At 36.7% G+C, this 24,996-nt stretch overlaps 5 protein-coding genes across 8 annotated transcripts; 3 read left to right on the top strand and 2 right to left on the bottom strand.

The window, feature by feature from the left end:
* The first annotated feature begins 138 nt into the window (after positions 1-138).
* Positions 139-4,519, top strand: LOC17882427 (calcineurin B-like protein 4). Of its 4 annotated transcripts, none has more exons than XM_006288551.2 (9): positions 139-489; positions 2,772-2,913; positions 3,027-3,109; positions 3,206-3,265; positions 3,372-3,480; positions 3,582-3,634; positions 3,748-3,828; positions 3,914-4,026; positions 4,121-4,519. In XM_006288551.2, the coding sequence occupies exons 2-9, from the start codon at positions 2,823-2,825 to the stop codon at positions 4,197-4,199; spliced, it is 669 nt and encodes a 222-aa protein (XP_006288613.1). In that variant the 5' UTR covers positions 139-489; positions 2,772-2,822; the 3' UTR covers positions 4,200-4,519. The 4 variants fall into 4 exon arrangements, with proteins under 4 accessions (XP_006288613.1, XP_023636595.1, XP_023636596.1 ...); XM_023780827.1 differs by having other exon boundaries at positions 2,711-2,913; XM_023780828.1 differs by lacking the exon at positions 139-489 and adding an exon at positions 1,953-2,302.
* A 672-nt stretch (positions 4,520-5,191) lies between these two features.
* On the top strand, positions 5,192-8,963 carry LOC17882232 (dipeptidyl aminopeptidase 4). Its single transcript, XM_006287063.2, has 6 exons — positions 5,192-5,326; positions 5,745-6,178; positions 6,625-6,822; positions 6,910-6,939; positions 7,056-8,165; positions 8,283-8,963. Exons 2-6 carry the CDS (start codon positions 5,822-5,824, stop codon positions 8,835-8,837), a joined length of 2,250 nt encoding a protein of 749 aa, XP_006287125.1. The 5' UTR covers positions 5,192-5,326; positions 5,745-5,821; the 3' UTR covers positions 8,838-8,963.
* Positions 8,964-10,354: 1,391 nt separating this feature from the next.
* LOC17882269 (phosphatidylinositol 4-kinase gamma 3) lies at positions 10,355-13,697 on the top strand. Its single transcript, XM_006289174.2, has 3 exons — positions 10,355-10,588; positions 11,336-12,984; positions 13,104-13,697. The coding sequence occupies exons 2-3, from the start codon at positions 11,644-11,646 to the stop codon at positions 13,482-13,484; spliced, it is 1,722 nt and encodes a 573-aa protein (XP_006289236.1). The 5' UTR covers positions 10,355-10,588; positions 11,336-11,643; the 3' UTR covers positions 13,485-13,697.
* A 2,003-nt stretch (positions 13,698-15,700) lies between these two features.
* LOC17883114 (GDSL esterase/lipase At4g10955) lies at positions 15,701-17,778 on the bottom strand. Its single transcript, XM_006289901.2, has 3 exons — positions 17,684-17,778; positions 16,783-17,425; positions 15,701-16,190 (listed from the first exon to the last, which is right to left on the bottom strand). Exons 1-3 carry the CDS (start codon positions 17,761-17,763, stop codon positions 15,822-15,824), a joined length of 1,092 nt encoding a protein of 363 aa, XP_006289963.2. The 5' UTR covers positions 17,764-17,778; the 3' UTR covers positions 15,701-15,821.
* Positions 17,779-18,848: 1,070 nt separating this feature from the next.
* Positions 18,849-20,388, bottom strand: LOC17883956 (GDSL esterase/lipase At4g10955). Its single transcript, XM_006287887.1, has 3 exons — positions 20,285-20,388; positions 19,402-20,023; positions 18,849-19,259 (listed from the first exon to the last, which is right to left on the bottom strand). The coding sequence occupies exons 1-3, from the start codon at positions 20,386-20,388 to the stop codon at positions 18,849-18,851; spliced, it is 1,137 nt and encodes a 378-aa protein (XP_006287949.1).
* Between the last annotated feature and the right edge of the window lie 4,608 nt (positions 20,389-24,996).

The raw sequence follows: 24,996 nt of genomic DNA, 5'->3' as shown, positions 1-24,996 counted from the left end.
ATAAAGAAAGAAGACTCATAGCCAAAATAGCTTTTGAGAGCTAAATTATTATATGATCATATCTGTCATCAACCACAAGTGTCAAAAGGAAAATAAAAAAAGTGCGGTGGGACTCGTGGAGTGTTGTTATTATATATCTTTGTCATAAACGGAAGGGTTGAGAAAACTATACTAAAGATTTATTTATGTATGTACTACAACATATACATTTGCATTTATATATATATTTAACTTTATTTTGAGGAAACCGACATAAACATCGCGATCCATCTGCGCATGGATGGGCACAAAAACCAAACCGATCTTGGGAACTTCTTCTTCTTCTTCTATTTAATTAGAGGCCGGCCACTCTTGTGTTTTGCTCTTTTCCACCATCATCTTCCCTTACACATAAATTTATTATTATTCTTGATTTTGAGAGACAAGTGACGAATCGTACAACAACAGACAAAGAACACACAGAGAGAGGAGATTCACACATTTTCTCAGGTTAGTTTAGTTCTCTGCTGTTTTACTCCTATTTTTATCTTTGTTTCTTCGATCCATCCTTTTGCCAAAAAAATGCAGCTCTCTTTCTCTCTGGTCTTTCTTTTCTTTTTTTCTCGAGAAAATTGCTGAGAAAATCTTTCTTCTCTTTTCCAATGGCTTTTTGTTTGTTTCTTGGAGATTTACCACAATCTTTGGGGGCTTTCTTGAATTTTTAAAAAGAAAGTCAAAAATATCTGTCCTGTTCTTAAGGAATCTTGTTACTAGATTTCGTATAACTCGGTTAAATGTTATGTATATGGTAAAAACACAAACCATGCTTCAAACCGGGATATGTTTAGTTCTTTCGTGACATTAGACACACCAAACCGTCCGTTGGTTTGGTTCAATCATCTAGACCCGGTCGAACTCAAACTAAACTATGCGATCCAGCTTTGTTTTAACCAGGATATCTTATGATTAGGGTTGGTGGGTGTAGTCTGTGAAGACTTATGCTCATTTTAACATGTTTTTGAGTTTTGCGTTTGGGCTTTTGATAGACACTTTTGGTGGTTTAGGGTCAAAGGAGAGGACAAATTTGATTTCTTACCAAGAAAAAAATCAAAAACAAAAGACCCATATCAAAAAGTCAATACATACTTGCAAGTTGTTGTTCACTGACTATATATTAATACTTAAGAAAAAATACTAATGTCATTGTCATTATTAGTACCCAAACGTCATCTTGTTTTTTTTACTTTCCTGCATTGCATGGCCGGTTTGGTTTGAACCTTTTTCGTAAACAACGAGATGAGAGAACCGGTCATGATCATTTGGTGGCTCCACACACACCACAAAAAAACACAAAAACAAAAAACAGAATCAAATTTTGACCCACAAAATTGTCTTAAGCTTTTAAGTATTGTTTTTTTTTTCGGATGAAACACATACAATTTCCTACAATTACTGAATAAAGCAACAAAAGTTGTATCATTCTCGTGATTTTCAATAATGTTTCACTTTGTATTATTGCATAAACGGAGTCACCCGCTCTGTTTATAAGTCTTGTGTAATTCGCCGAAGATTGCTTATGCTATCATGAATCAATTATGAATTTGGTTAAACATGTATTTTACTCGTTATGTTTGGATTTAATCGGTTTTAATTATTTTCGGATTTAGTATTTACTATAAACTATGTTTTTTATTAAAAATAAATAAAAAATAATTATAGTTTAGCAAAAATAGGACATTCGTAGTAAGCATTTTCCTTACACTTACCATGTTGCTCCATTTTATATTCCTATATGGTTGTATCAAACTTGAATGCTACTTCTAGAGACCTCTAAATGCGTTTGGTCGCTTCAAAGCGTTCTTCTCATCTTGTCATTTAAATATATTCAAAAGAAATAGCTACTAACTGATTCATGCACACGTATACGTGGACCAACATCGATTAAATTTGATCCGGTATTTGTATTTATGCGTTATATATATATATATTTGCATATAACATAGGAGACTTTGATAAGTTATCTCTGTTATTAGGAATATAATAAGTAAGGGATTAAACAAAAGCTCTAATCTCTATCTCTTATCTGTACACCTAGAGATATACGTCATCGGTTGGTTATCTTGGCTATTACGACGAGTTTGCCTACTTATATGACTTTTGGTTTTCATTTTGTTTATTTGATTCATTACTAAAATTATAGTCTTAGACAAGTGAAAAGGCTGTTTTGTTCTAGTTTTGGCTATTTCGATTGAATGGTCTATTATATGGGGGAAGAGCTTAATGTAGCTGTCGTGAAAGCTACAACTATCTTTTATATTAATGGGTAATTTGGCCAACTTTGTCTTATACATTTATTATTATGTATATAAACCAATGACATAATCGCCGTCGACTTCTTTTTCACAAACGTCTTTTTCGAACTTTTTAAATATCGTATTTTTGTCAAACTCAGAAATCTTTTTGCAGATTTGATAACTTCGACTAGTAATTATCAAGATTTAGTGATATTCTAATAATACATAGACATACCATATACATATAAGTTTATGTACGTTTTTATCCTTTTATATATCTTTTTTTTTTTTGTCAACGTACTATGAACATTTTGGTAACCTCGTGTTGATGAGTTCGACTAAATATCTCAAGAAAAGTCAATAACGTGACAAAGACAAAATAAGCAATTTACAAACTATAATTAATTGCACTCGATTTTAATTGGTTTGTTCTCTAGGACCTCTTCTTTTCGAAAATGAAAGTACAGTAAGAAATCGATTATTTATGTGTGGTCGTAGAGTGAGAAGAGCAAAGACTACTACTAAGAGTTGAGAGAAGGTGTTGTTTGTATGGGCTGCTCTGTGTCAAAGAAGAAGAAGAAGAATACAATACGCCCACCGGGATACGAGGATCCCGACCTTCTTGCATCCGTCACGCCATGTCAGTTTTTTAAAATCTTATTAACATCATATAATTATAAAAATGTTACAAAACGTTCTAGGATTTTGGGAAAAACTGTATTCTTTACATTTTGATGTTGGGAGGGACAATAGTTACGGTAGCAGAAGTGGAAGCTTTGTATGAATTATTCAAGAAGCTAAGCAGCTCAATTATTGATGATGGTCTTATTCATAAGGTTCTTTTTCATTCATATCTAAAATCTGCAATTAGGTCTTATTCATAATCTGCAATTAGGCTTTAGTTAAGAGTTTAAAAGTGTGATGTGTTGCAGGAAGAGTTTCAGCTGGCTTTATTTAGAAATAGGAACCGGAGGAATCTATTCGCTGATCGGGTATGTATATTAAAGTTATTTGACTACCTAGACAAGTTGCATTTGCATAAAACATATGTATATTTGATATTATAAAGTTCTGTTTTGTAATATGTTATATATGCAGATATTTGATGTATTTGATGTGAAGCGAAATGGAGTGATCGAGTTTGGCGAATTTGTCCGGTCCTTAGGCGTCTTTCATCCAAACGCACCCGTCCATGACAAAATCAAATGTCATTCTTCTAACCCCAAACATTAATTCTTAGTTTAGTAATCAATATTATTTTCTTATGAAGTTATCTGAAAATGAATTTTTATCATCTTGAATTTGCAGTTGCGTTCAAATTGTACGATTTACGACAAACTGGATTCATAGAGCGAGAAGAAGTGAGTCTATATTTTTTTCCCGGTACCTGCCAGATTAAACAGTTTTAATCCAATAGCTTTTATGTGTGTTGATCTAACATGTATATACCATAATGAAATTGTGTTTTGATTAGTTGAAAGAGATGGTTATCGCGCTTCTTCACGAATCTGAACTAGTTGTGTCCGAAGATATGATCGAAGTAATGGTGGATAAGGTAAATTCATCACTTCCTCACCATGGCATACATGTTTCTAGATTTATAGCTTATAAGGAAATGGTGGCATATATATGTTTTGCAGGCTTTTGCTGAAGCAGACCGCAAAAACGACGGAAAAATTGATATAGAAGAATGGACAGATTTTGTATCCTTGAATCCATCGCTCATCAAGAACATGACGTTGCCATATCTAAAGTGAGTTTATATTGACTAACATTCCAATCTCATATGTTCCAAGCACCAATTCGACCGAGTTGATTTGATCATAAGATTCTTGGTAAATTTGTAGGGACATAAAGGGGACGTTTCCAAGTTTTGTTTCATCTTGTGAAGACGAAGAATTGGAGTTGCAAAACATATATTTCTAAATAGTCCCATGCAAAGGAAGATAACGTTTACCTTGTCGCCTTCGTCTCTGCTTTTCATTTCAGAGCATATAGTTTTGTACAAAATCTTAGATAAAGATGTAAAAGTTAGGCTTTGAAGATGGCTGCTATAAAAGTCGCTATTGATAAGTATCTCGGGTTTGCCTTGTGTATACTATATATATGCTATGCTAGATTTATGTATGTGGTATCCTGAGATTTTGATAGCTCGTGTTACCAGTTGGAGCCTATATTAGCGGACTATATTCTATTGTGAGCATATAAAAGTTTCTATTTATATTCCTAAAACAACAAATTTCTAATGTATGCAAAATCTCATATCTTATTTGGAACTTGATTAGAATCGGTAGTATTAACATCAACTATATTGTTTACAATATGAACTTGATTAAAATCAAAAAAGAAATTCTTTGTTTTTTTCTCCCAACAACTATAGAGTATTTGAATGACTCAGATAATTTCAATCTAAAACGATAATGTTTATAATATGAACGTTCAATTTATTCGCTCTTACATTTGTTTGAACAAAATGAAAGATAACGAGAACAGAGAAAAGAACTCTTATATAACGTTTAAACATGATTTTTTATGGTATGTTTTTTTTTCTTTTGTCAATTTTAGTAAAAAGGGACAAAAAATGTTCTTCAAGAAATTCAGATTTTATATATATATAATATATGGTTTATTATTGTTGATATACATAAAATTTTGGTCATATGTAGTTAATATTCATTATTCAATTAACATGTAAAGTACATTATATAATAACTAAATCCTAAATATTCTATCTGCCTTGGTCAGATGATTTTTTTTTTTCTCTCTTTATCAGATGAATATTCAATTGAATAAAACTACTAATACCCAAACTGTATTTATTTGGATTCATAAATAATACATTTAATTAATTGAATAATACCTCAAAAAAATTAAATAAAACCCCGAACCTTGCTGAATTTGTGAGTCATTCCTCACCTGAAAATAAAATTCATCTCTATCACAAACCAACCAAGATAGCTGAATCAGTTCCTATCGATTTGTGTAAGTTTTATCCTTATCAGCTCTCAGCTCATCTCTCCCAATCTCTCTGATCATCCAGCTCCATTCCCAATGTAAGCCCACCCACTTCAACTCTAATCACCTTCTTCCTTTTTCACCTTTCACATTCTTATTTTGGGTCAATCCTTCAGTTTCACTTATCTAATGTCAATCGAAGATTACGATTTCCGTTCATGACGCATGTATTTGATTGTTGGTGTTGATAAATTCATTGTAGACCCATTGATGTCAAATTCAAGATAGAGTTGACTCTTTGTTAATTTTGCTTTGATTTACAGAACCATCATATAAAGTTGACTCCTTTTTTGAGTATGTATCAAGATGTATTGCACTCATTTAAAGGGTTTTGGTAATACATTGTCAAATGTTGTTATGTGATTAAGAAAGCTTGATGCTTTGAGTTTTGAAATCTCTCTATCTCTTCATGTTCCTGATAAAGATTTTGTTTTTTTTTCCATGCTTATTTTGCAGATTGTTGACAGTAGATCTCATGCGTCACGGCGTTTAAACGAATCAAATACCTTTTGAGAATCAGAAGATCTCACTTTATGGCGGATATGACTGAAAAGGACGTTCCTTTCGCGGTTGAAGATATTGTTCAGACGCCTTTACCTGGTTATGTAGCCCCAACTGCAGTCAGCTTTAGTCCTGATGACTCTTTGATCACTTACTTGTTTAGCCCTGAAGAGAATTTGAATAGGAGGGTGTATGCCTTTGATGTGAATAAAGGTGAATCTAGTTTGGTTTTTAGTCCTCCTGATGGTGGAGTTGATGAGAGCAACATTTCACCGGAAGAGAAGCTAAGAAGGGAGAGGTCGCGGGAGCGTGGATTAGGAGTAACCCGGTATGAATGGGTCAAGACTAACTTAAAGATGAGATTCATTGTGGTTCCTTTACCTGCCGGGGTTTGTTCTGTTATTCCCTTGCTTCTATAATCAGTCCTACGTTTGTTCTCATTAGGATGAGTTTATTGAAATTGTGTCCTTTTTTAGAGAGTTCATATGAATTTGAACTGAAAGAGATGGATTTAGCTAGCTTCGGATAGGCAATAGAACGTGATGGAAAGTATAATAGGTGGGATGGAGAACATATTACAGGTCTTTGACCTAGTGGTTAGTTGGGGCTTTCGGTTTTGGGAGAGTGGAAATCTTTTCAACAAATCTCAGTAATATGTTGGGCTCTTAGTTACCGTTTTGTCATTGATTCCAAGATAAGCTAGAGGATTTGTTCCTGATCTTCATAATGTCTGAATCTTTTCTATCAGCTGCATTAGTGTATTAGTAACATTCGTTAATATTGAGGTACTCTAATTCAGTTTAGTTTACTTTTTTTGTTTTGTAACAATGGTTAGGTGTATATGAAGGATCTTTCTTCATCACCAAATCCGGAGCTTATAGTTCCAAGTTCTCCGAAATCTCCAATCATCGATCCTCGTCTATCTCCTAATGGCTTATTTCTTGCATATGTAAGAGACTCCGAGTTGCATGTCTTCAATTTGTTAAAAAACCAGACACAACAGCTAACAAACGGTGCCAATGGAAGTACTCTGGTAAGTAAATCTTTGGTTCATGGCTGTTATTGTGGTCTTATTAGCATTCTCGCGGGAGAATAACTGGGATTTCTTTTGTTGCTGCAGACTCATGGTCTTGCTGAATACATAGCTCAGGTGAGTAAAATTTCTCTGAAAACTGTCCATTTTGCTCGTATTCCAGAAGAAATCCACAGTTATGCTACAGATTGAGCGTTCTCTTAAACTTTTTCTTGAAACTTTTCCTAACCCAGGAGGAGATGGATAGGAGGAATGGGTATTGGTGGTCTTTAGATAGCAAGTTTATCGCCTATACAGAAGTCGACTCCTCAGAGATTCCTTTGTTCAGAATAATGCACCAGGGAAAAAGCTCAGTTGGTTTAGAGGCGCAAGAAGATCATGCTTATCCTTTTGCAGGAGCTCTAAATTCCACTGTTCGTCTCGGGGTAGTTTCTTCAGCTGGTGGTGGGAAGACGACTTGGATGGATCTTGTCTGTGGAGGAAGAGCGAATACAGAGAATGAGTATCTTGGTAGAGTCAGTTGGATGCCCGGGAACGTTCTCACAGCGCAGGTTCTGAATAGGTCGCAGAGTAGACTGAAAATCATCAGGTTTGACATAAAGACTGGTCAAGGAAACATACTGCTGACTGAAGAATCCGACACGTGGGTGAGTTTACATGACTGTTTTACCTCTCTGGACTCAGTTCCTTTGTTGAGAGGTACAGGAGGATTCATTTGGGCCAGCGAGAGGACCGGTTTCAGACATTTGTATCTTTATGAGTCTGATGGGACATGCCTTGGAGCTATTACTAGCGGTGAATGGATGGTTGAGCAAATCGCAGGTGTAAATGAGCCGATGAGTCTGGTGTATTTCACAGGAACCCTTGATGGACCACTTGAGACTAATCTTTACTGCACAAAGCTGGAAGCTGGAGATGCATCTCGGTATCAACCCATGAGGCTTACACATGGGAAAGGAAAACATATCGTTGTGCTCGATCACCAGATGAAGAATTTTGTTGACATTCATGATTCAGTTGATTCACCTCCGCGGGTTTCTCTTTGCTCTTTGAGTGATGGAACCGTGCTCAAGATTCTTTACGAGCAGACATCTCCCATACCAATACTGAAAAGCCTTAAACTCGAGCCTCCAGATTTTGTTCAAATACAAGCGAATGACGGAAAGACGACGCTGTACGGCGCAGTTTACAAACCCGACAGTTCGAAATTTGGTCCTCCTCCATATAAAACAATGATCTACGTTTACGGAGGTCCCAGCGTTCAGTTGGTCTATGATTCTTGGATTAATACAGTCGACATGAGGACACAGTACCTGAGAAGCAGAGGCATCTTAGTTTGGAAGGTTCTAAAACTTCTGTATCTTCTCCTTATTTTTTTTTTTGCCCCTCAGGAAGATGTTGAATAAGGTTCACTCAAAGATGAGGCTTTAGAATTGATTTATAATCTCTGATATTTGCAGCTTGATAACAGAGGAACTGCACGACGTGGGCTGAAATTTGAATCTGGGATCAAGCATAAATGTGGATATGTTGATGCAGAAGATCAAGTCACCGGAGCCAAATGGCTAATTGACCAAGGCCTGGCTAAACCGGACCACATTGGGGTATACGGTTGGAGTTACGGTGGGTACCTCTCAGCTACACTCTTGACCCGATACCCTGAGATCTTTAACTGCGCAGTCTCGGGTGCTCCTGTTACATCTTGGGATGGCTATGACTCATTCTACACCGAAAAATACATGGGACTTCCCACGGAGGAGGAGCGATACCTGAAAAGCTCGGTAATGCACCATGTCGAGAACCTAACGGATAAGCAGAAGCTGATGTTAGTACACGGGATGATCGATGAGAATGTGCATTTCAGACACACGGCTAGGCTTGTGAACGCGCTTGTCGAAGCGGGTAAGAAGTATGAGTTGTTGATATTTCCTGATGAACGACATATGCCACGGAGGGAAAAGGACCGGATATATATGGAACAGAGGATTTGGGAGTTTATAGATAAGAACTTGTGATTGTGAAGGTACTTTCACAAACATTGTTGCTTAATTTTTTTTTTTCTCACATTCTTTTTTATTTCTTTATTACATGAATAAATGGTGTTATCTCTCATTCCTAATCAATGATTCGTTTCTACGGCATCAGTAGTTCAGTACAGATCACAGAAACCAAATTAAGTAAAATTAACCGATGACGGTTTATAAGGCCGGTTCGTATCAATTAACTAATCCCACCAAAACGCCGTTAGTTTTGTCGGACTCCAAAAACGCCACGTTGGCTATTGCTAGCCCTGTTAACGGAGCGGATATCCGCTTTTTTTTTTTTAAATCTGAATCCGTATCCACATCCCTATTATCCGTGATTTTAAAATCCATATCCGTATCCAAAAATCCGGATATCCGTGAAAAAATGAATATCCGTGGATATCCGAAAATATGTTACCAAAATACCGGATATATGTATCTTAATACCGGATATCCGTATCTAAATACCGAATCCACATATAAATACCGGATATCCGTATCTAAATACCGGATATCCGGGTTTTTCAAATAAAAAACAAGAAGCAGATATCCGTTATCCATTTTTAAAAACCGTATTATCCATATATGTATCCAAAATATCCATAATTTACTATTTGTATCCGTATCCGTTTTTCCATATATCGGTTTTTTGGATAAAAAAACGGATACAGATATGGATATTTGCGGATGCGGTTTTTTCTCAGGGCTAGCTATTGCCCACTGGTCTAACTTAATGGTAAAAGATTCGACCTTAATGGTAAAACTCTGCATTTTGTGACACACATTTTATGGTGCGGTAAGAATTTTCACACTATGTTTTCAAAATTGATAACAAACAAGGGTTTTTTTTTTTTTGAGCAACAACAAACAATGTTTAAATACTAATGTGAATAGTAAATAAATAAAATTTGGATAACTAGATACAAAAAAAGGATCAATTCCAGTTTCTTAAATGATTTCACAGTCTAAATTAAAAATTAAGTATTGTAACAAAAAAAAAACATATTAAATGTTTTCTTGTGATATTTTTGAGGATGAACATTTATGTTTTGAGAACTATTACAATTTATTTTATTTCATATACAAATGAGAGTTTTAGTATTGGAGGATTTTTTTTTTCTACAAGATCTCTACACATAATTAAAATATATTTTTGTGTTCTTTTCAATAAAGTTGGAAATAATTACTTTATCTTTTTAATAGGAGATGGCATAATTGTCCCCAACTCATACATTTTTGTATGATACTTTTTCTTAAATTTTTATTTCTAATTTTCTTTTTTCAGAATTTAATTTGCTCTTTGAATGTTGGAAAAATAAAAGTAAACTACTAAACCAAAAAGGCAAAAACCAAAAAGCAAGAGCCCCTAGAGTCGTCTGAAACGGAAAATAAACATTTTGCGTCGTCCGTTACGGAAACGGTATCTGCCGTGGGGAGCAGTTCACGGCGTTCATAATCGCATAAAACAGTCAAAAGTCAGCCAGGTCAAACCCTATAAATAGACCCCCTCAAACTTCGCCGCTGTTCAAAGAAGACTTGTTACTCCTTCTCTCTCTCTCCTCTTCTTCTTTCTTTTTTCTGGGAAACGCAAAAACTTTCTCGGGGAAAAATTAATAATTCGAGATAGGGTTTTCGAATTCTCGGAAAACTTGGCGAGTAAGTTTTATCCAACACAAGTTTCCGATTTCGCCGAGAAGAATCGCTCCGTCGATTTCCATCGCTTCGCGGATTTCAATTCCTAGGTATTGCAATTTTTTTTTTTTTTTTTTTTTTTGAAATTTTCGATCTCTCTGTAGAACCTGTTAATTTCTCCGATCATTTGTGATTCCTGTTATCTGTTTTGATGATCGGAAAATGTGAATTATGGAGATATTTGTAACGGTTAAAAGTATATGATGATCTGAGACTTCTCTTTAGTGTTTCTGGATTGAGATATTTGTGTATCGATGTGTTTACTGATCCACTCCTTCTCTGGTTGTTAAAAAGTGTTTAAATCCAATTTTTTTTTAATTCCTTTATGAAACCTAAAAATAAGGTTAGTAATCGGATAAAGTTTGAAAAACTTAGGCCAGCTTTGTTTGGGTTTTAGATGATAAAAATCCGATTAAGACGTTGACTTGAAACTAATTTGTGGCCGTTGTTTAGTTATGCTTTTATGCTAATTTTAGATTTTGAAGACTTCTAATTATATCTATAGATGAGAACTGAAAGGTTTATAGTTTTATATAGTTCCCTAAGATCAAACTTGAGGTATGTTCATCAACCATCATCCATTCAAAGAGGTTTGCGTTTTTTCGTGTTTTTGTTTTCTTTCTAAATTCTTTTTGTGTTTGATCCGTATACTTAACATCTGTAATATTCTGTGGAGAATTTGAAAATGGTGATTGATGTTCTTGAACTATTCGTTTATTGAGTTATGAAATCTCCTTTGCATAATCTTGTTATCTTTGTTACATGTCTAATTCAATGTGATTGTTATTCTTATTCAGGTTCTTTGCGATTGATGCAACCAAGAGATACGTTTCAGCTGGCGTAATTTGAATGAGAGCCTAAATCTTAAGTTGTTTCGTATTGTGTTCATTTCCATATGAATACTTGGCAAATACTGCTTGGCAAGATGTGAGTTAGAAGGCCCTTCAGTTCCAGAGTTCCTGATCCGTGCAGGAACTTGGTGATTTCAAAGCTCACAGGAGAAAGATAAGGGTTGATTCCTGGGATTTCACCCTATTCCTGTTGAGCTCTCTTCATTCCCAGGAATCCGGTTCTTCAGGATTTAGAATAGTATTGTACAGTTGGAATGTCAGTTGCTAGTGTAGCTTTGAGTCCAGCCCTGGAGGAACTTGTTAACTTTCCAGGTATTATTGGACGGTTTGGTTTGAGCTTAGACGATCCAATCCTAGTTTTCCTTACTATTGCTGGATCTGTGATCCCGAAGCGGGTCATGGAGTCATATTCAATAGCATCTGTGAAGCTAAGGATTCAGAGTATCAAGGGGTTTTTTGCGAAGAAGCATAAACTGTTGTATGATTGTAGAGAGCTATCTCAAAATGATTCTCAAGTTCGAGATTATGGTCTTGCTGATGGGAAGCTGTTGCATCTGGTTATTAGAATTTCAGATCTCCAGGCCATTTCTGTAAGAACTGCTGCTGGGAAGGAGTTTGAGCTCGTTGTTGAGAGGAGTAGAAATGTTGGTTATGTGAAGCAGCAAATTGCTTTGAAGGAAAATGAGCTTGGAATCCCCAGGGATCATGAACTCACGTTAGATGGTGAGGAGCTAGATGACCAGAGACTCATCACTGATCTCTGTAAAAAGGGAGAGGATGTGATTCACTTGCTAATTAGAAAATCTGTTGAAGTTAGAGCAACACCAGTTGGAAAAGATTTTGAGGTGTTTATTGAAGATGTAAATCACAAGCACAATGTGGATGGTAGAAGAGGAAACATATCTCCACAAGCAAAGCCTAAAGAGTTCTTCGTGGATCCTGTTATTGTTAATCCTACAATTCAACTCCCTCTATCGCTCAAAGAGCTTATCAGCTCCACTTTGGAAGGCTTGGAGAAGGGAAATGGCCCAATTCGATCATCTGATGGATCAGGCGGAGCTTATTTTATGCAAGATCCATCTGGACACAAGTATGTCTCAGTCTTCAAGCCCATTGACGAGGAACCACTGGCTGTAAACAATCCGCACGGACAGCGTGTTTCAGTTGACGGCGAGGGATTAAAGAAAGGCACACGGGTTGGTGAAGGAGCTATCAGAGAAGTAGCAGCCTACATTTTGGACTATCCCATGAATGGACCACGAACTTTTCCTCATGACCAAACTGGTTTCGCTGGAGTTCCGCCAACAGCAATGGTCAAATGCTTGCACCAAGATTTCAACCATCCCAATGGTTTTAGTTCCTCTTCCGAGAACACAAAGATCGGTTCACTGCAGATGTTTGTCAGCAATGTGGGAAGTTGTGAAGATATGGGATACAAAGTATTCCCTGTGGATCAGGTTCACAAGATATCGGTTCTAGACATAAGGCTGGCTAATGCAGATCGTCATGCTGGAAATATTTTGGTTAGCCGAAACGGATTGGAAGGACATATGGTGCTTACTCCAATCGACCACGGTTATTGCTTTCCTAATAAGGTAAACAATTCTACTTTTTCAAACAAGAATATTGATATTCACAGTTCGGTTTCCTAATTTTCAAACTAAACCAGCTGCAAAATATTTCGGCTAAAAACACCTTATTTGTTCTTGTGCAGTTTGAGGATTGCACATTTGAATGGCTATACTGGCCTCAAGCAAAAGAGCCATACTCTTCAGAAACATTGGAATACATCAAATCTTTGGACTCTGAACAAGACATTGAACTTCTGAGATTCCATGGTTGGGAGATTCCGCCTTCATGCGCCCGTGTCCTCCGCATTTCAACCATGCTTCTCAAGAAAGGTTCTGCAAAGGGTCTCACACCTTTTTCCATCGGAAGCATAATGTGCAGAAAAACACTCGAGAAAGAATCTGTGATTGAACAAATCATACACGATGCAGAAGCCATAGTGTCCCCAGTGACAACCGAAGAGGAGTTTATAAACACTGTCTCTACCATTATGGACAACCGGCTCGATCAGCATGCTTGGAACTGAAACTATCTCTATCTCTCCTTTGCTCCAATCTATGTTCGTGATTGTTCAACAGGTGTATATCCAGCGTCCGTAACAATAAATAAGTGTCATTATACCTTGAACTAATCCTTAACTTTTGGAAACAGTGGGGTTTAGTAATGAATATGATGATTGGGTTGCTATATAATATCTCAAGTCTTTTATGTTATGGAACGTTCGTGATCATTTTTGAGACTTGTTCAGAGCATCCAAACTCATAAATATATGGGATATTAGCATCCAGACCTACTTTAAAGTAAACTATTCACTATTAGACCCACTTTTTGCTACATGTATACTTTCTATAAAAAAAATGACTATTCTATCCTTCGAATTCTATAACTGCTTCTCTTCCTCTCCTTCCTCTCGTTCCTCTTCTCTCCTCTCAAATATAACTTTCATTATTTCAGTAAAAAACTTAACTTCAAAAAGAAAAAAAAACCCAATTCCTCACTGAAATTTTTTTAATTCCATCCTTAATTCTCAATCTCTCATTGCTAAAACCCTAGGCAAAATCTTCATCCCATTGTCTAAACATTCCCCCTCCACCTCATCGTAACATTAACAAACAAAATATTCCTCTTTAGCCCGTCGGAATCGTAGATCCACCCTCTAAACTTTATCCTCCAACCGGTCGAAGCACTAGCCAACCAATCCCAACCTTCGTCACTGTTTTCGTACCTTCCGTCGTTAGATTAAAAGCTCCATCTTCATCCTCCCTTCCCCTGGGACCGTTGACTTTCTTTTTGTGTGCTATTACGCTCTCCCAAGGTTAGTTTCTGCCCACATATCTGGTACCAAAATTTTTATTAGTCTGTAACCACGTGGATACCTATGAAAGCTATCCATAATTCTGTAACCACATGACTTGTCTTCATCTTTGAACATCTAATATTTTTGCTTTCATCGTCATCTGTGTTCGCAGCTAACTGTTTCCCGATGAAATCCTACACAAACAATCCAATTTTGCTTCATTGTTTTCTGAAGTTGTTTGTATACGGTGCTATATGTTAGTTAACCGCCGCATCTGGTCCTCCTGATGAAGCTGCATATTGGAAGCTGCAGAATTGTTGGATGTTATTTAAGATTTTCAGCTATTCCAATTGTATGCATGGTTTTAGCTATTAAGATTGACAACGAGAACTGTATGATGTTAAAACGAAACCATTTTGATTTTGAATAGTACAATGACGTTTCCAACAATCAAAGTCCACATGGATTGTTTATACTAATGAACGTGCACTAATGTCCCAAAACAAATTCTTACACCAAAACATTTCTCGCTAAAGTACAACAATCCATTTTGATAGCTAATTGTAGATAGCTCAGCCGTGGTTCTCTAAACAAGGTTATCTATCAATTATTAAAGCTTAGAAGTTGCGTACATTTTTCCATATCCACATGGATTTATATATGATGAACATAAATCCGTAGATAATGATATGAACTTAAAATATGTATCTATGTGGATATCTTTCAAACAACTCCTTTCATAGACTCCATCTTTCTCCTTTTCTTCATTCTCAGCCACATCTTGAATCAATTGCTCTTGCGAGCACCCATTCTCGTCTTCAACATCTAGTTCACATAGCCTTGTCGTCGTCGATAACGGGACAATCCTTGACAGGAAGATCTGGTCTACCTTGAACTCGGCGGCGTTACCGCTTGAGAACCCCCATTATCCAGACACTACCACACAAAACCCAGATATTTCAGCCTGCAAATACCAAAGAAAAAAAATTAAAAACTTACCCAATCCACAAAATACTCACAAAAGAAACATAAATCCGTCTCCACTAAAGCCTACCTCTACATCTACATAAATCCGTCTCCACAAAAGCCTACCTCTACAACAATAAACCCTAAACTGTTTTTATATGGGGTTCTTTATCCACAGAAAACCTAGATTTTTAATTAATATGAAGGTCAAAACCATCTCGTTACTATTTTTTAATTTAAAAATAGCAACCGTCCGATTTCAGTTAGTACTCATGATCTTATGGTTCACAATGTATTAAAAACATGAAAACATTACACCACTTTAAAACTCACTTGAGGACAGTTTTGTCTTAACACATCTAAGCTTCTTCCTATAGAAAGAAGAAAAGTATAGCTGGAGTGGAAAGTATGTCTATTTGCAAGACAACTTCACAGAAGTAGGTGTAAGTGTAATTATCTCTAAATATATATAAGTTTGAGTCTATAATACTTCTATCTTCCTACGCAAATTCGAACTTTCATAGATTACAAAAACACAAACAAAAATGAAAAGAATAGAAAAGTTTTCAAAGCATTTGAAGCAACGAAAAGAAGCAGAAGTCACTGATTAAACTGATGCAAAACATATTCACCATTAAACATAGGATCCCACCATTGATGAATCCCATGAGATTTCTTGAAATTAGGCGACTGGCTAGTGTTTATCGTCATATACGCAGATGGTAAAAGATGAAGAGGCTCTGAACAAGAATCTGAAGACGAGCTTCCTGATCCTCCTCCTCCTCCTGACAACAGACTCCTAAGTGAGTTCCTCGTAGCGATTCTTTCGATTTTGCCGGCTCCTATGTCAAACATTTTGTTTCTGTGCTTGAAGTAACCAATGTACTCTGAGCATATTGGATCTGACGGATTCACATACAAATATGGTATCCATGTTGCTAACTTCATAAACGAATCGTCTTCTTGACTCTGTTAATAATATTCAACATTATTTACTGTTAGATTATAATCAGTAATTTTAACGCAAAAAAGAAGAAAAAGATTATACTAATCAGTAACCTCAAAGACAAAGTAGAACAAACAATTTCTTAATGCTAATTACTAATCATTATATTATACTCTTTCCATTTCATTATAGTTGTGTCTTTTTTTTTGGATTTTTCAATGATATTCACTCATTCAATTTATTTTAGTACATGATGGTTCAGAAATTTTATTTCGCCTCATTTAATTATTTATTTTCAAATTTTCTACCAATTTTAAATTTATCAAAAAAAAAAATTGTCATCATTTGTAATTTGTACTGTAATTTAGTTGATATGATTGTTGTAGATCCACTATTAAATAATTTTTTAATTGTTGTTTTACGAAATACATCATATTTTATCTATGTAATTAAGAATTTATAATGTACCATGGATATTATACCAAAATTTTTAATATGGGTAAACAAATGGTTTAAAAATCTTACTTGAAAATTAATTTTACAAAATAAAATCATTGTAGAATTATTAAAAGGACAAATATTCTTAAATGGGATGAGAGAGTATTACGTCGTTACCTTATTATGGTGGCGACCCTTGACGGCGATTGCTACACCCGCTTTGACAAGACTTCCGGCGAATCGAACTCCATGTTTAAGCTTCTCATTCTTCACTAACTTCTCAATCGGAATAGACGAGAACGGAGGATTGAACAAATAACTCTCAAGAGGGAAACCAGACCTAGTCATAATCTTCCCGGCGAGCAAAGCCACGGCGGCTCCAAGAGAATGTCCGGCAAGCCAAACAGCTGCATTACCAGTTTTAGCCACCGCACTCTGAATCACCTGAACCGCATGCACGAACCTAGTGCTGTCTTGGAGACAGTCGCGTACGCAGCGTAGGTCGAGCTTAAGGTCACGTGACCGAGAGTGCCGTTTCATGATCGTGCCACGGAACGCGATCACGTGACGAGGAGGTGGTTTCGAATGAAGGGTGTTATGGTAATTGTAAGAGAAGAAGTGTTTGTATTCGAAAACGGCGCCGTATATGGATCCGTCTGAGTCGTCGATTAGGGTTTCGGCTAAAGTGAAGTTGAAAAACTCCCACCAGTGATTGGCTTGTGACTTGAGACCAATCCTGTTTTGTTGTCTGTCTCGTTCCAATGTGTACACTGCTTGTACCAAACACGATGCGACCGAGGTTCTATGGTAAGAATTATTCCTATCAAAGTCAAAGAACACAACACGTTGACTTTAAGAGTATTTTCATTTGGTTTGAATGTAATATTTTATAATACAACTTGTTGTGGAAAAAATGAAACGATTAGAGAATTTTTAGAGTTGACTCTGGCTAAATTGCACCGTTGAATTAATTAGCATAAGTATGTGATTAGTGATGATGAGTTTGTTGTTGAAGAAGATGATTATATGTGGTTGGAGATTTTAATGAAAGAGACGAAATAATAGAAAATAGAATTACCAATCAATGGAAGTTAAATGGATAGGACCAGAAATGCTAAAGATCTCTCTTTGAGAAGCCATTATCCCCTGTTTCACCATAATCTCATCTTCTTCTTCTTCCTCCATGTGTTTTACCTGAAAAAATATTGTTCTTGATTCATCAGTTCATGTTCTTGATCATTACGAATGCAAGAAAATATATAGGACCAAACAATAATGGTAAAATATTGATGTAGTAAGGCTAAAAAGGAATTAGAAAATGGAAAAACATTAAGAGAGGAAAAAACATACCTTTTCTGTTTGTATTATCGAAAGGATCTATCAGAAGGAGTTTTTAAACAGAAGAGATGAATCTGATGACAGAAACTAAAATTATAAAGGTTTTGTGCAGAAGAGATGTCCCGTCTTCTAACTTGTGGGTTATTGTTTTTTTATTTTTTGGATCTAAAGAGATTAATGGGACCATCTCTTAGATATTGAAACGTGCAAAAGTGTATTAACAACTAGAGATTGTCAATAAAAATTTATAAAACAATCCTCATAAATATCACTAAATAAGTTTTTTTTTTCTTCCAAAAATACCATTTTAAAATACTACTAAAATGTATATTTTAAAAATAATACTCCTTTCAGAATCTATACTATATAAAAGTAAAGCATAAAACTAAACCTTTCAAAATTAAAGCAAAAATTCTAAACACTAAAACCTACCCAAAATATCAGTTAACCTAAATAAATAAAAAAAATATCTGAACTTTTGAAAATCAATTTTTGTGCTTGTGATATATTTGGAAAACACAAGGTTTGGTAATACTTTTGGAAAGTGTGTATTTTTAGGAGAGGCCTGAAACTAAGCATAGTATGGTTATAATAATCACTTATAACTTTCGTAATTATAGAATAGTTTTAGTTAATTAATCATACGATTATAATATTACTATTTTCATTTATACATTATTTCTGTGAAAAGCAGTTTACATTACCCAAACAAAAACATTATGATAAACATTACATGGAAACATAAACTATAAGAAGCAATTTAAAGTAAAGGGAACAAGGTATAAAACATGGGAACAGAGAGCAAAACATGATATGGAAAATAAAAATTAGCAGTGGAGAAGGGTAGATAAAGAGGATTTGGAACAACACCTTATAATGTGACCAAACCAAACCAAATGTTTCATTCATTTTTCTAGTGTCAATTGCTTCAACTGTCCTAATTTGCCTTTATGGTAAGGCCTAATGCAACAGCTTTCCCAGTTTTCCCTCATGGCCGAGTCACGCTCCCACCATTGGTGAAGTTCATGAGCTGTCGTAGACTTAGTCGGTTTGTTATAGTTTACAGTCATATCTGCTGATGGAAGAAGGTGAAGAGGTTCCGTTGACAAATCCGAATGTGATGTTTTTCCTTTTCCTCTGACCAATAGACATCTAACTGATTTTCTAGCACCGGTTCTCTCGATTTTGCTTGCACCGATCTTAGACATGAAGGTTTTGTGTTTGAAGTAATTAATATATCCTGCACATATTGGATCTTTTGGGTTCACATATAGATAAGGTATCCATGATGCTGTCTTTGTATTGTCTTCTTGAAACTGTAATAATTTTAAGACAAATCGTTTCTTGTAAGAAAATCAACTACACACTAGCTAGTTGTACTAGATATTTTGGCTAGGTTATTTTAGTTTCTTGTAAGAGCAAACATTTTAATATTTTACAAAGATGACTTTAGTTTACCTTGTGATCGGCTAAGGCCACGGCTACAGTAGCTTTGACAACACTCTTGGCGATTTGAAACGCGCCTCTAATCTTATCTCCCCCAGGAAGCTGCTCTAGAGGAATAGTGGAGATGGGTGGGTTGAATATGTAACTTTCGAGGAGGAATCCAACACTTGTCATGCTCTTTCCTGCAAGCAAAACTAGGGCAGCTCCCAAAGAGTGTCCAGCAAGCCATATAGCTGATTCACTGTGTTTCTCCACCATACTACGGATCGTTCGCATGGCATGAACAGGCCTACCACCATGATGAAGGCTGTTGAACATGATTTTGAGGTTAAGTTTCATATCAGACTTCCAAGTTTTCCCTTTCAGAACCGTGCCGCGGAAGGCAATCACATGATGTGGAACTTTCACATTTGGTGTATTTTGGTAAAGGCTGTAGAGATTGTACTCGAAAACCGCACCGTATATGGCACCGTCGTCATCGATCAAGGTTTCCATCAGAGTGAAGTTGAAAAACTCCCACCAAGGATTGGCTAGTGATTCGGAGCCTACCCGTTTCTCTCGTCTGTCCCCTTCCAATGTGTACACTCCATTTACCAAGCTTGATGCCACTGACGTTCGGTAGTACGAATTGGTCCTATTAAAATCAAATAAAAACTAATTATTCATACGAAGAATCTGCATAGATAACTCTAAGTGAGTAGCATGATTTGCTTTTGCTTTGTATTGTAACTCATGCATGCACGGCACACAAATCCATATAATTTTGATAAAAAATTCCATCGTCTATCATTACGATCAAATAACATTATAAAAACTGTTCTATAGTTTTACTTTCTACAATCAATTTATTTTAAAAGGAAGTATATATAATACTAAACAAAAATTAAAACGTTACCAATCAATAGATGTAAGATGGAATGGGCCAAAATTGCTGAAATCATCTGTATTTGAGGACATCGCTCCTCCTTCCATTTTTTTTCTGATAAAGCCTCGTCCCATATTTTCTTCCTTTTCCAATAATCTAAAATATTACATTACCATTTAGTAATCAAACTGATTTAACGTAAAATGGTGAAGAATCGTAAAAAGAAAAGTAAAGAGAAATAACCTTTTAATATCCTTGGTCGTCTAACAAGTCAATCAGAATCGAATTTAATCGAATCTGATGAAGTAAGCTTAAGTGTCTTGTGAGAAAAACAAACTAAAGAGAGTTCTTCTGTTTGTTTGTTTTTCTAAGTTTAAGAGTTCAACAAATGAACTAATTAATGAGTTATACACTGATAAGCATCATTCTTCCTATTTATACAATTGCTAAATATAAGAAGACTTTTTGAATCCGGAGACTTTGAAATTGTCCATTGCACACTGACACGAGCAAGAACGTATCAACCTATATTTCTTTATTTAGAAATAGACAAAATTTCTACAAAGTAGCAATTAAAAACGTACTTAGACGTGTGAAATCAATCGTTGTGACCGCGTACTACTGTTTCGATTTATCAAATCATCTATAAAGGAAAACAAACCTTCTTTATCAATAGAGGTACATGATCATCAAACCAATTAAAATAGTCATACATACCCTAAAACAAAATTTTGAGTATGGTGTCAAACCAATTTAAATAGTCATATATACTCCAATCTTCCTCACGCCAGTATCCAAGATTGATGTGTTAGTAAATATTGGAGTCACATACGACCCTCCATCTTGAAAAATGCAAAAATTTAAGAAAACAAAATTTTATTATATAACCAATTCAATTTCAAATATAGTTGGGAGACTTTACCCAAAAAGATAGTTAGAGAAGATTTTATTAAGAAGTGATGATTCAAAACAATAATAATAAAAAATGATAGAAGAATCATAATTTTGAATTTTAAGAAAATCTTCTACATACATATATTATTAATTGTGAAACAAATTCTCACAAATAGCAAAAAAAAAAGTTTTTGTAGACAAATTAATTCAGTCATCACGAAAAAAGAAGGGTTTGGTAGATGAAAACATATATACACAGATATAATGTTTTCTTGGAAATGTGTGGTGTGCTTAAGTGATTTCTAAGTTGCAGGAAGAAATAAAGAATACTATTATATTTATCTATTAGTAGAAGATGTTGATCAAAGTTACAAACTTACAATACTAACTATGTCAAGTATGAGATTTTAGTTGTTGCAGAATCTCTGGCACATGAGACAGCCGAATATATAATGCTTCAATATTAATATTAGCTTAGATAATTAGACTATCTTCATTGGTCATCAAAATATAGGTGTGTTTCCACATAAAAATGATTTTTTTTTTTTAAAGGAAAAAAAAAGTTTAATATGTAGTGAACAATGTGGACGGTCTTACAACCGTACAATCGAGTTGGGAGTATACTGGTAAATTGATCACGTTTTGGAAGACAGCACCGTATATGGAGCCGTCTGGTGCGTCAATTATTAGGGTTTCATATAAAGTGAAGTTGGAAAAACACTCCCACCAAGGCTGTGGCTAATGAGACGGAACCACACTGGTTGTTTTGCTTTGTCGTCTCGTTCCATTGCATAAACTCCTCGCACCAAATATGGCACCAATGAGGTTAGCTAGGTGTTACATATCGTTGTTTCCTACTAAAGACAAAACATATATATCTTGACCATAGAATCGATCGGGATGTGGATATTATCTCTTCTTTTTATGTGTATCATTATGTAAAATTGTTATTTATTATATATATATATATATATTCGAAAAACACATGCAAATATATGTGTGGAAGTCAAAAGAACAAACAAAACAGTACACTTTTTTGGTCGGAAACAGGGGACTTAGTCCCCTATAATTTATTAAACAAAAAAAACTACAAACGAATACGTCTAGGAACCGTAGCCCCGTTAATATCACCCAACAAAAGCGGATAAATCTCATCTGGACAAACATTAAACGATAAAAATCCTAACGGTAAAGAAAAAGCATAGTTGGCCAACCCATCTGCTAGACGATTAGCTTCCCTATAAACGTGAGTAACTCGGACCAGCCAGTCCCGTGAAATAAAGCCATGGCACAGACGTACCAGGAACGCCAGCGGATGAGCATCGTTCACCCCTGACCTAAGAAAACCCACAACCAACAAGGAGTCAATTTCCAACACCACTCGCCGAAAACCACACTCCCATGCTTGTACCAATCCGTAGTACGCTCCCCATAACTCTGCTAGGGGCGCCTCACACACACCAATATGTAACGAAAAACCAATCACCCACTCTCCCAGTTCGTCTCGAATCACACCCCCGGCCGCTGCCCTCCCCGGGTTCCCCTGTGAAGCCCCATCTGTATTGACTTTAACCCATCCCGCCGTTGGTTTACCCCAAGAAATTAACCTCTCAACCCTCCCGGTCGAACCTAAGTCGTAAATCCCTTGGCCGTGTACTCTTAAAACTTCAGCCGCCTTGTCTTTTAGGAACTTTAGTCGATCCCGACACAAGCCTCTCTCACCAAACACATCATTGCATCGCCATTTCCAACTCCACCATACCGAGGTTGCAAATAAAGTGGGCCAATTGTCACTTCTTGATCCGGAATGCTTCCCCAAATTATCATAAAGCCACTCCAACAGAGACTTGTGGAAGAATTCATGGCGCTCCCTACTCGCCACAAGCCGATTCCAAATACCAGCCATGGCGGGGCAATCCCTTACCACATGTAAGATCGTCTCCGCTGCTCCCACACACACTTGGCATATATCCGACTCCCCCATATGTCTTCTCTTTCTTTCCACAGCCGTTAAGATCACTCGATGGGTAATGAGCCAAAGGAAAACACGCACTCTTTCCGGCACCCTTACATGCCAAACCCTATCAAAAAAACGAGCCATACAAGGTTTCAGCTCCTTCTTAGCCGTCAACAACGAATACGCAGACTTGACCGTGAACACTCCATTCTCGGTCCCCTTCCATGACAAAATATCAACCAATCCCGGGATGCCCTTTATAACCACCGCATAAAGTCGATTTCTTATAACCTCGGGAAGAAAGAAGTCGAGTTTCTCCATGTCCCAACCAACTCCAGGGATCCAATATTCCTCCACGCTTTTTATCCGTTCATCATCCGGTACCGCTGTACAAGCCCAACACCATAACGGCTCCGCCAGCAGCCATCTATCCGTCCAAAAAAGTATTGACCTACCATTCCCTGGTACCCACCCAAGTCCAAGTGTTACCACCTCCCGCAAGCCCACTCCCACGCTTCTCCAAGTGGATGACCAAGTTCCTTTGGGCACAAGCCAAGAAGAGTCATGTACCGTACCAACCTTATATTTGCTCCTTAGGACTCTTGCCCAAAGACTCTCCTTGTCGTGTAGTAATCTCCAACCCACCTTAGCTAACAGCGCTCTATTCATATGACTAGCCATACGTAAGCCCAGCCCACCTTCGTGCTTCGGTTTACACACCTTTTCCCATGATAACAAGTGAATCTTCCGTTTTTCCATCGTGTCCCCCCATAAAAATTCACGTGACAATCTGTCCAATCTAGCTAGAGTCGCAGCGGGTAGCAAGATAGTACTCATTGTGTGAACCGGTATTGAGGACAACACTGATCTCGTTAGTGTTATGCGCCCTGCCAAGCTCAGCATACGGCCTTTCCAACCAGCTAGCCGCGTTGAGACCCTTCCCAAAACTTCCACAAATGTTTCCTTATTAATCCTCTTCTGCAAAATAGGCATCCCTAAATACTTCCCCAGCTCTCTTGTTGCCCCAATTCCACTTGCTTCGCTAATCAACCTCTCCATATCCCTGCTGACATTAGAGGAGAAGAAGATTTTGGACTTCTCCAAACTAACTTTTTGACCCGAGGCCATACAAAAATTCTCAAGTATGCTTCTGATCACTTGAACTTGTGCCACCGAAGCTTCAGCAAACAAAATGATATCATCTGCAAAGCAAACATGCGATAAACGCGGTCCACTCTGAGAAATCTTAATCGATTTCCACTCCCCGTTGCTAACCGCCCGATCAATTAGGTGACATAGTCTTTCCAGGCACAAGACAAACAGGTAAGGAGAGAGGGGATCTCCTTGTCTTAGCCCTCTGGATGGTGTAAACGCTTCCGTCTTCTCCCCATTCAGAAGTAAACGCATGGCCGGATTCTTCACACATTCCATAATACGCTGCGACCACTGAGGAGAGAAACCTGCTGCCCCCAACGTCTCCTCGAGAAAATCCCAGCGAATGCGGTCATATGCCTTCTCAAGATCCTATTTTAATAGCATCCAGCCTTTCCGGCCCTTCTTCCGTCTCATGGAATGCACAGCCTCCTGGACTATTACAATGTTATCGATACTTAGCCTCCCGGGAATGAAACTCGATTGAGCCGGTCCTATCAACTTCGAAATCACACTCTTCATCCTCATAACCATCATTTTTGTAATGATCTTGAACAGTACATTACACAAACTCACCGGCCGAAATTGATGAATCCTCTCTGGTTTCCCAACCTTTGGCAACAAGACGATAAGTGCGTCATTCGCCTCCGCGGGTAACACGCCTGTCTCAAAAAACTGTAGCACAAACCGGACAACCGAGTCTCCAACCGTATCCCAATTATGTTGGTAGAAAACCGGC

The sequence above is a fragment of the Capsella rubella genome, unplaced genomic scaffold (genome assembly GCF_000375325.1).
Source record: "Capsella rubella cultivar Monte Gargano unplaced genomic scaffold, Caprub1_0 scaffold_6, whole genome shotgun sequence".
Lineage (NCBI taxonomy): Eukaryota > Viridiplantae > Streptophyta > Magnoliopsida > Brassicales > Brassicaceae > Capsella > Capsella rubella.
This window is presented reverse-complemented; position numbering and strand designations above follow the sequence as displayed.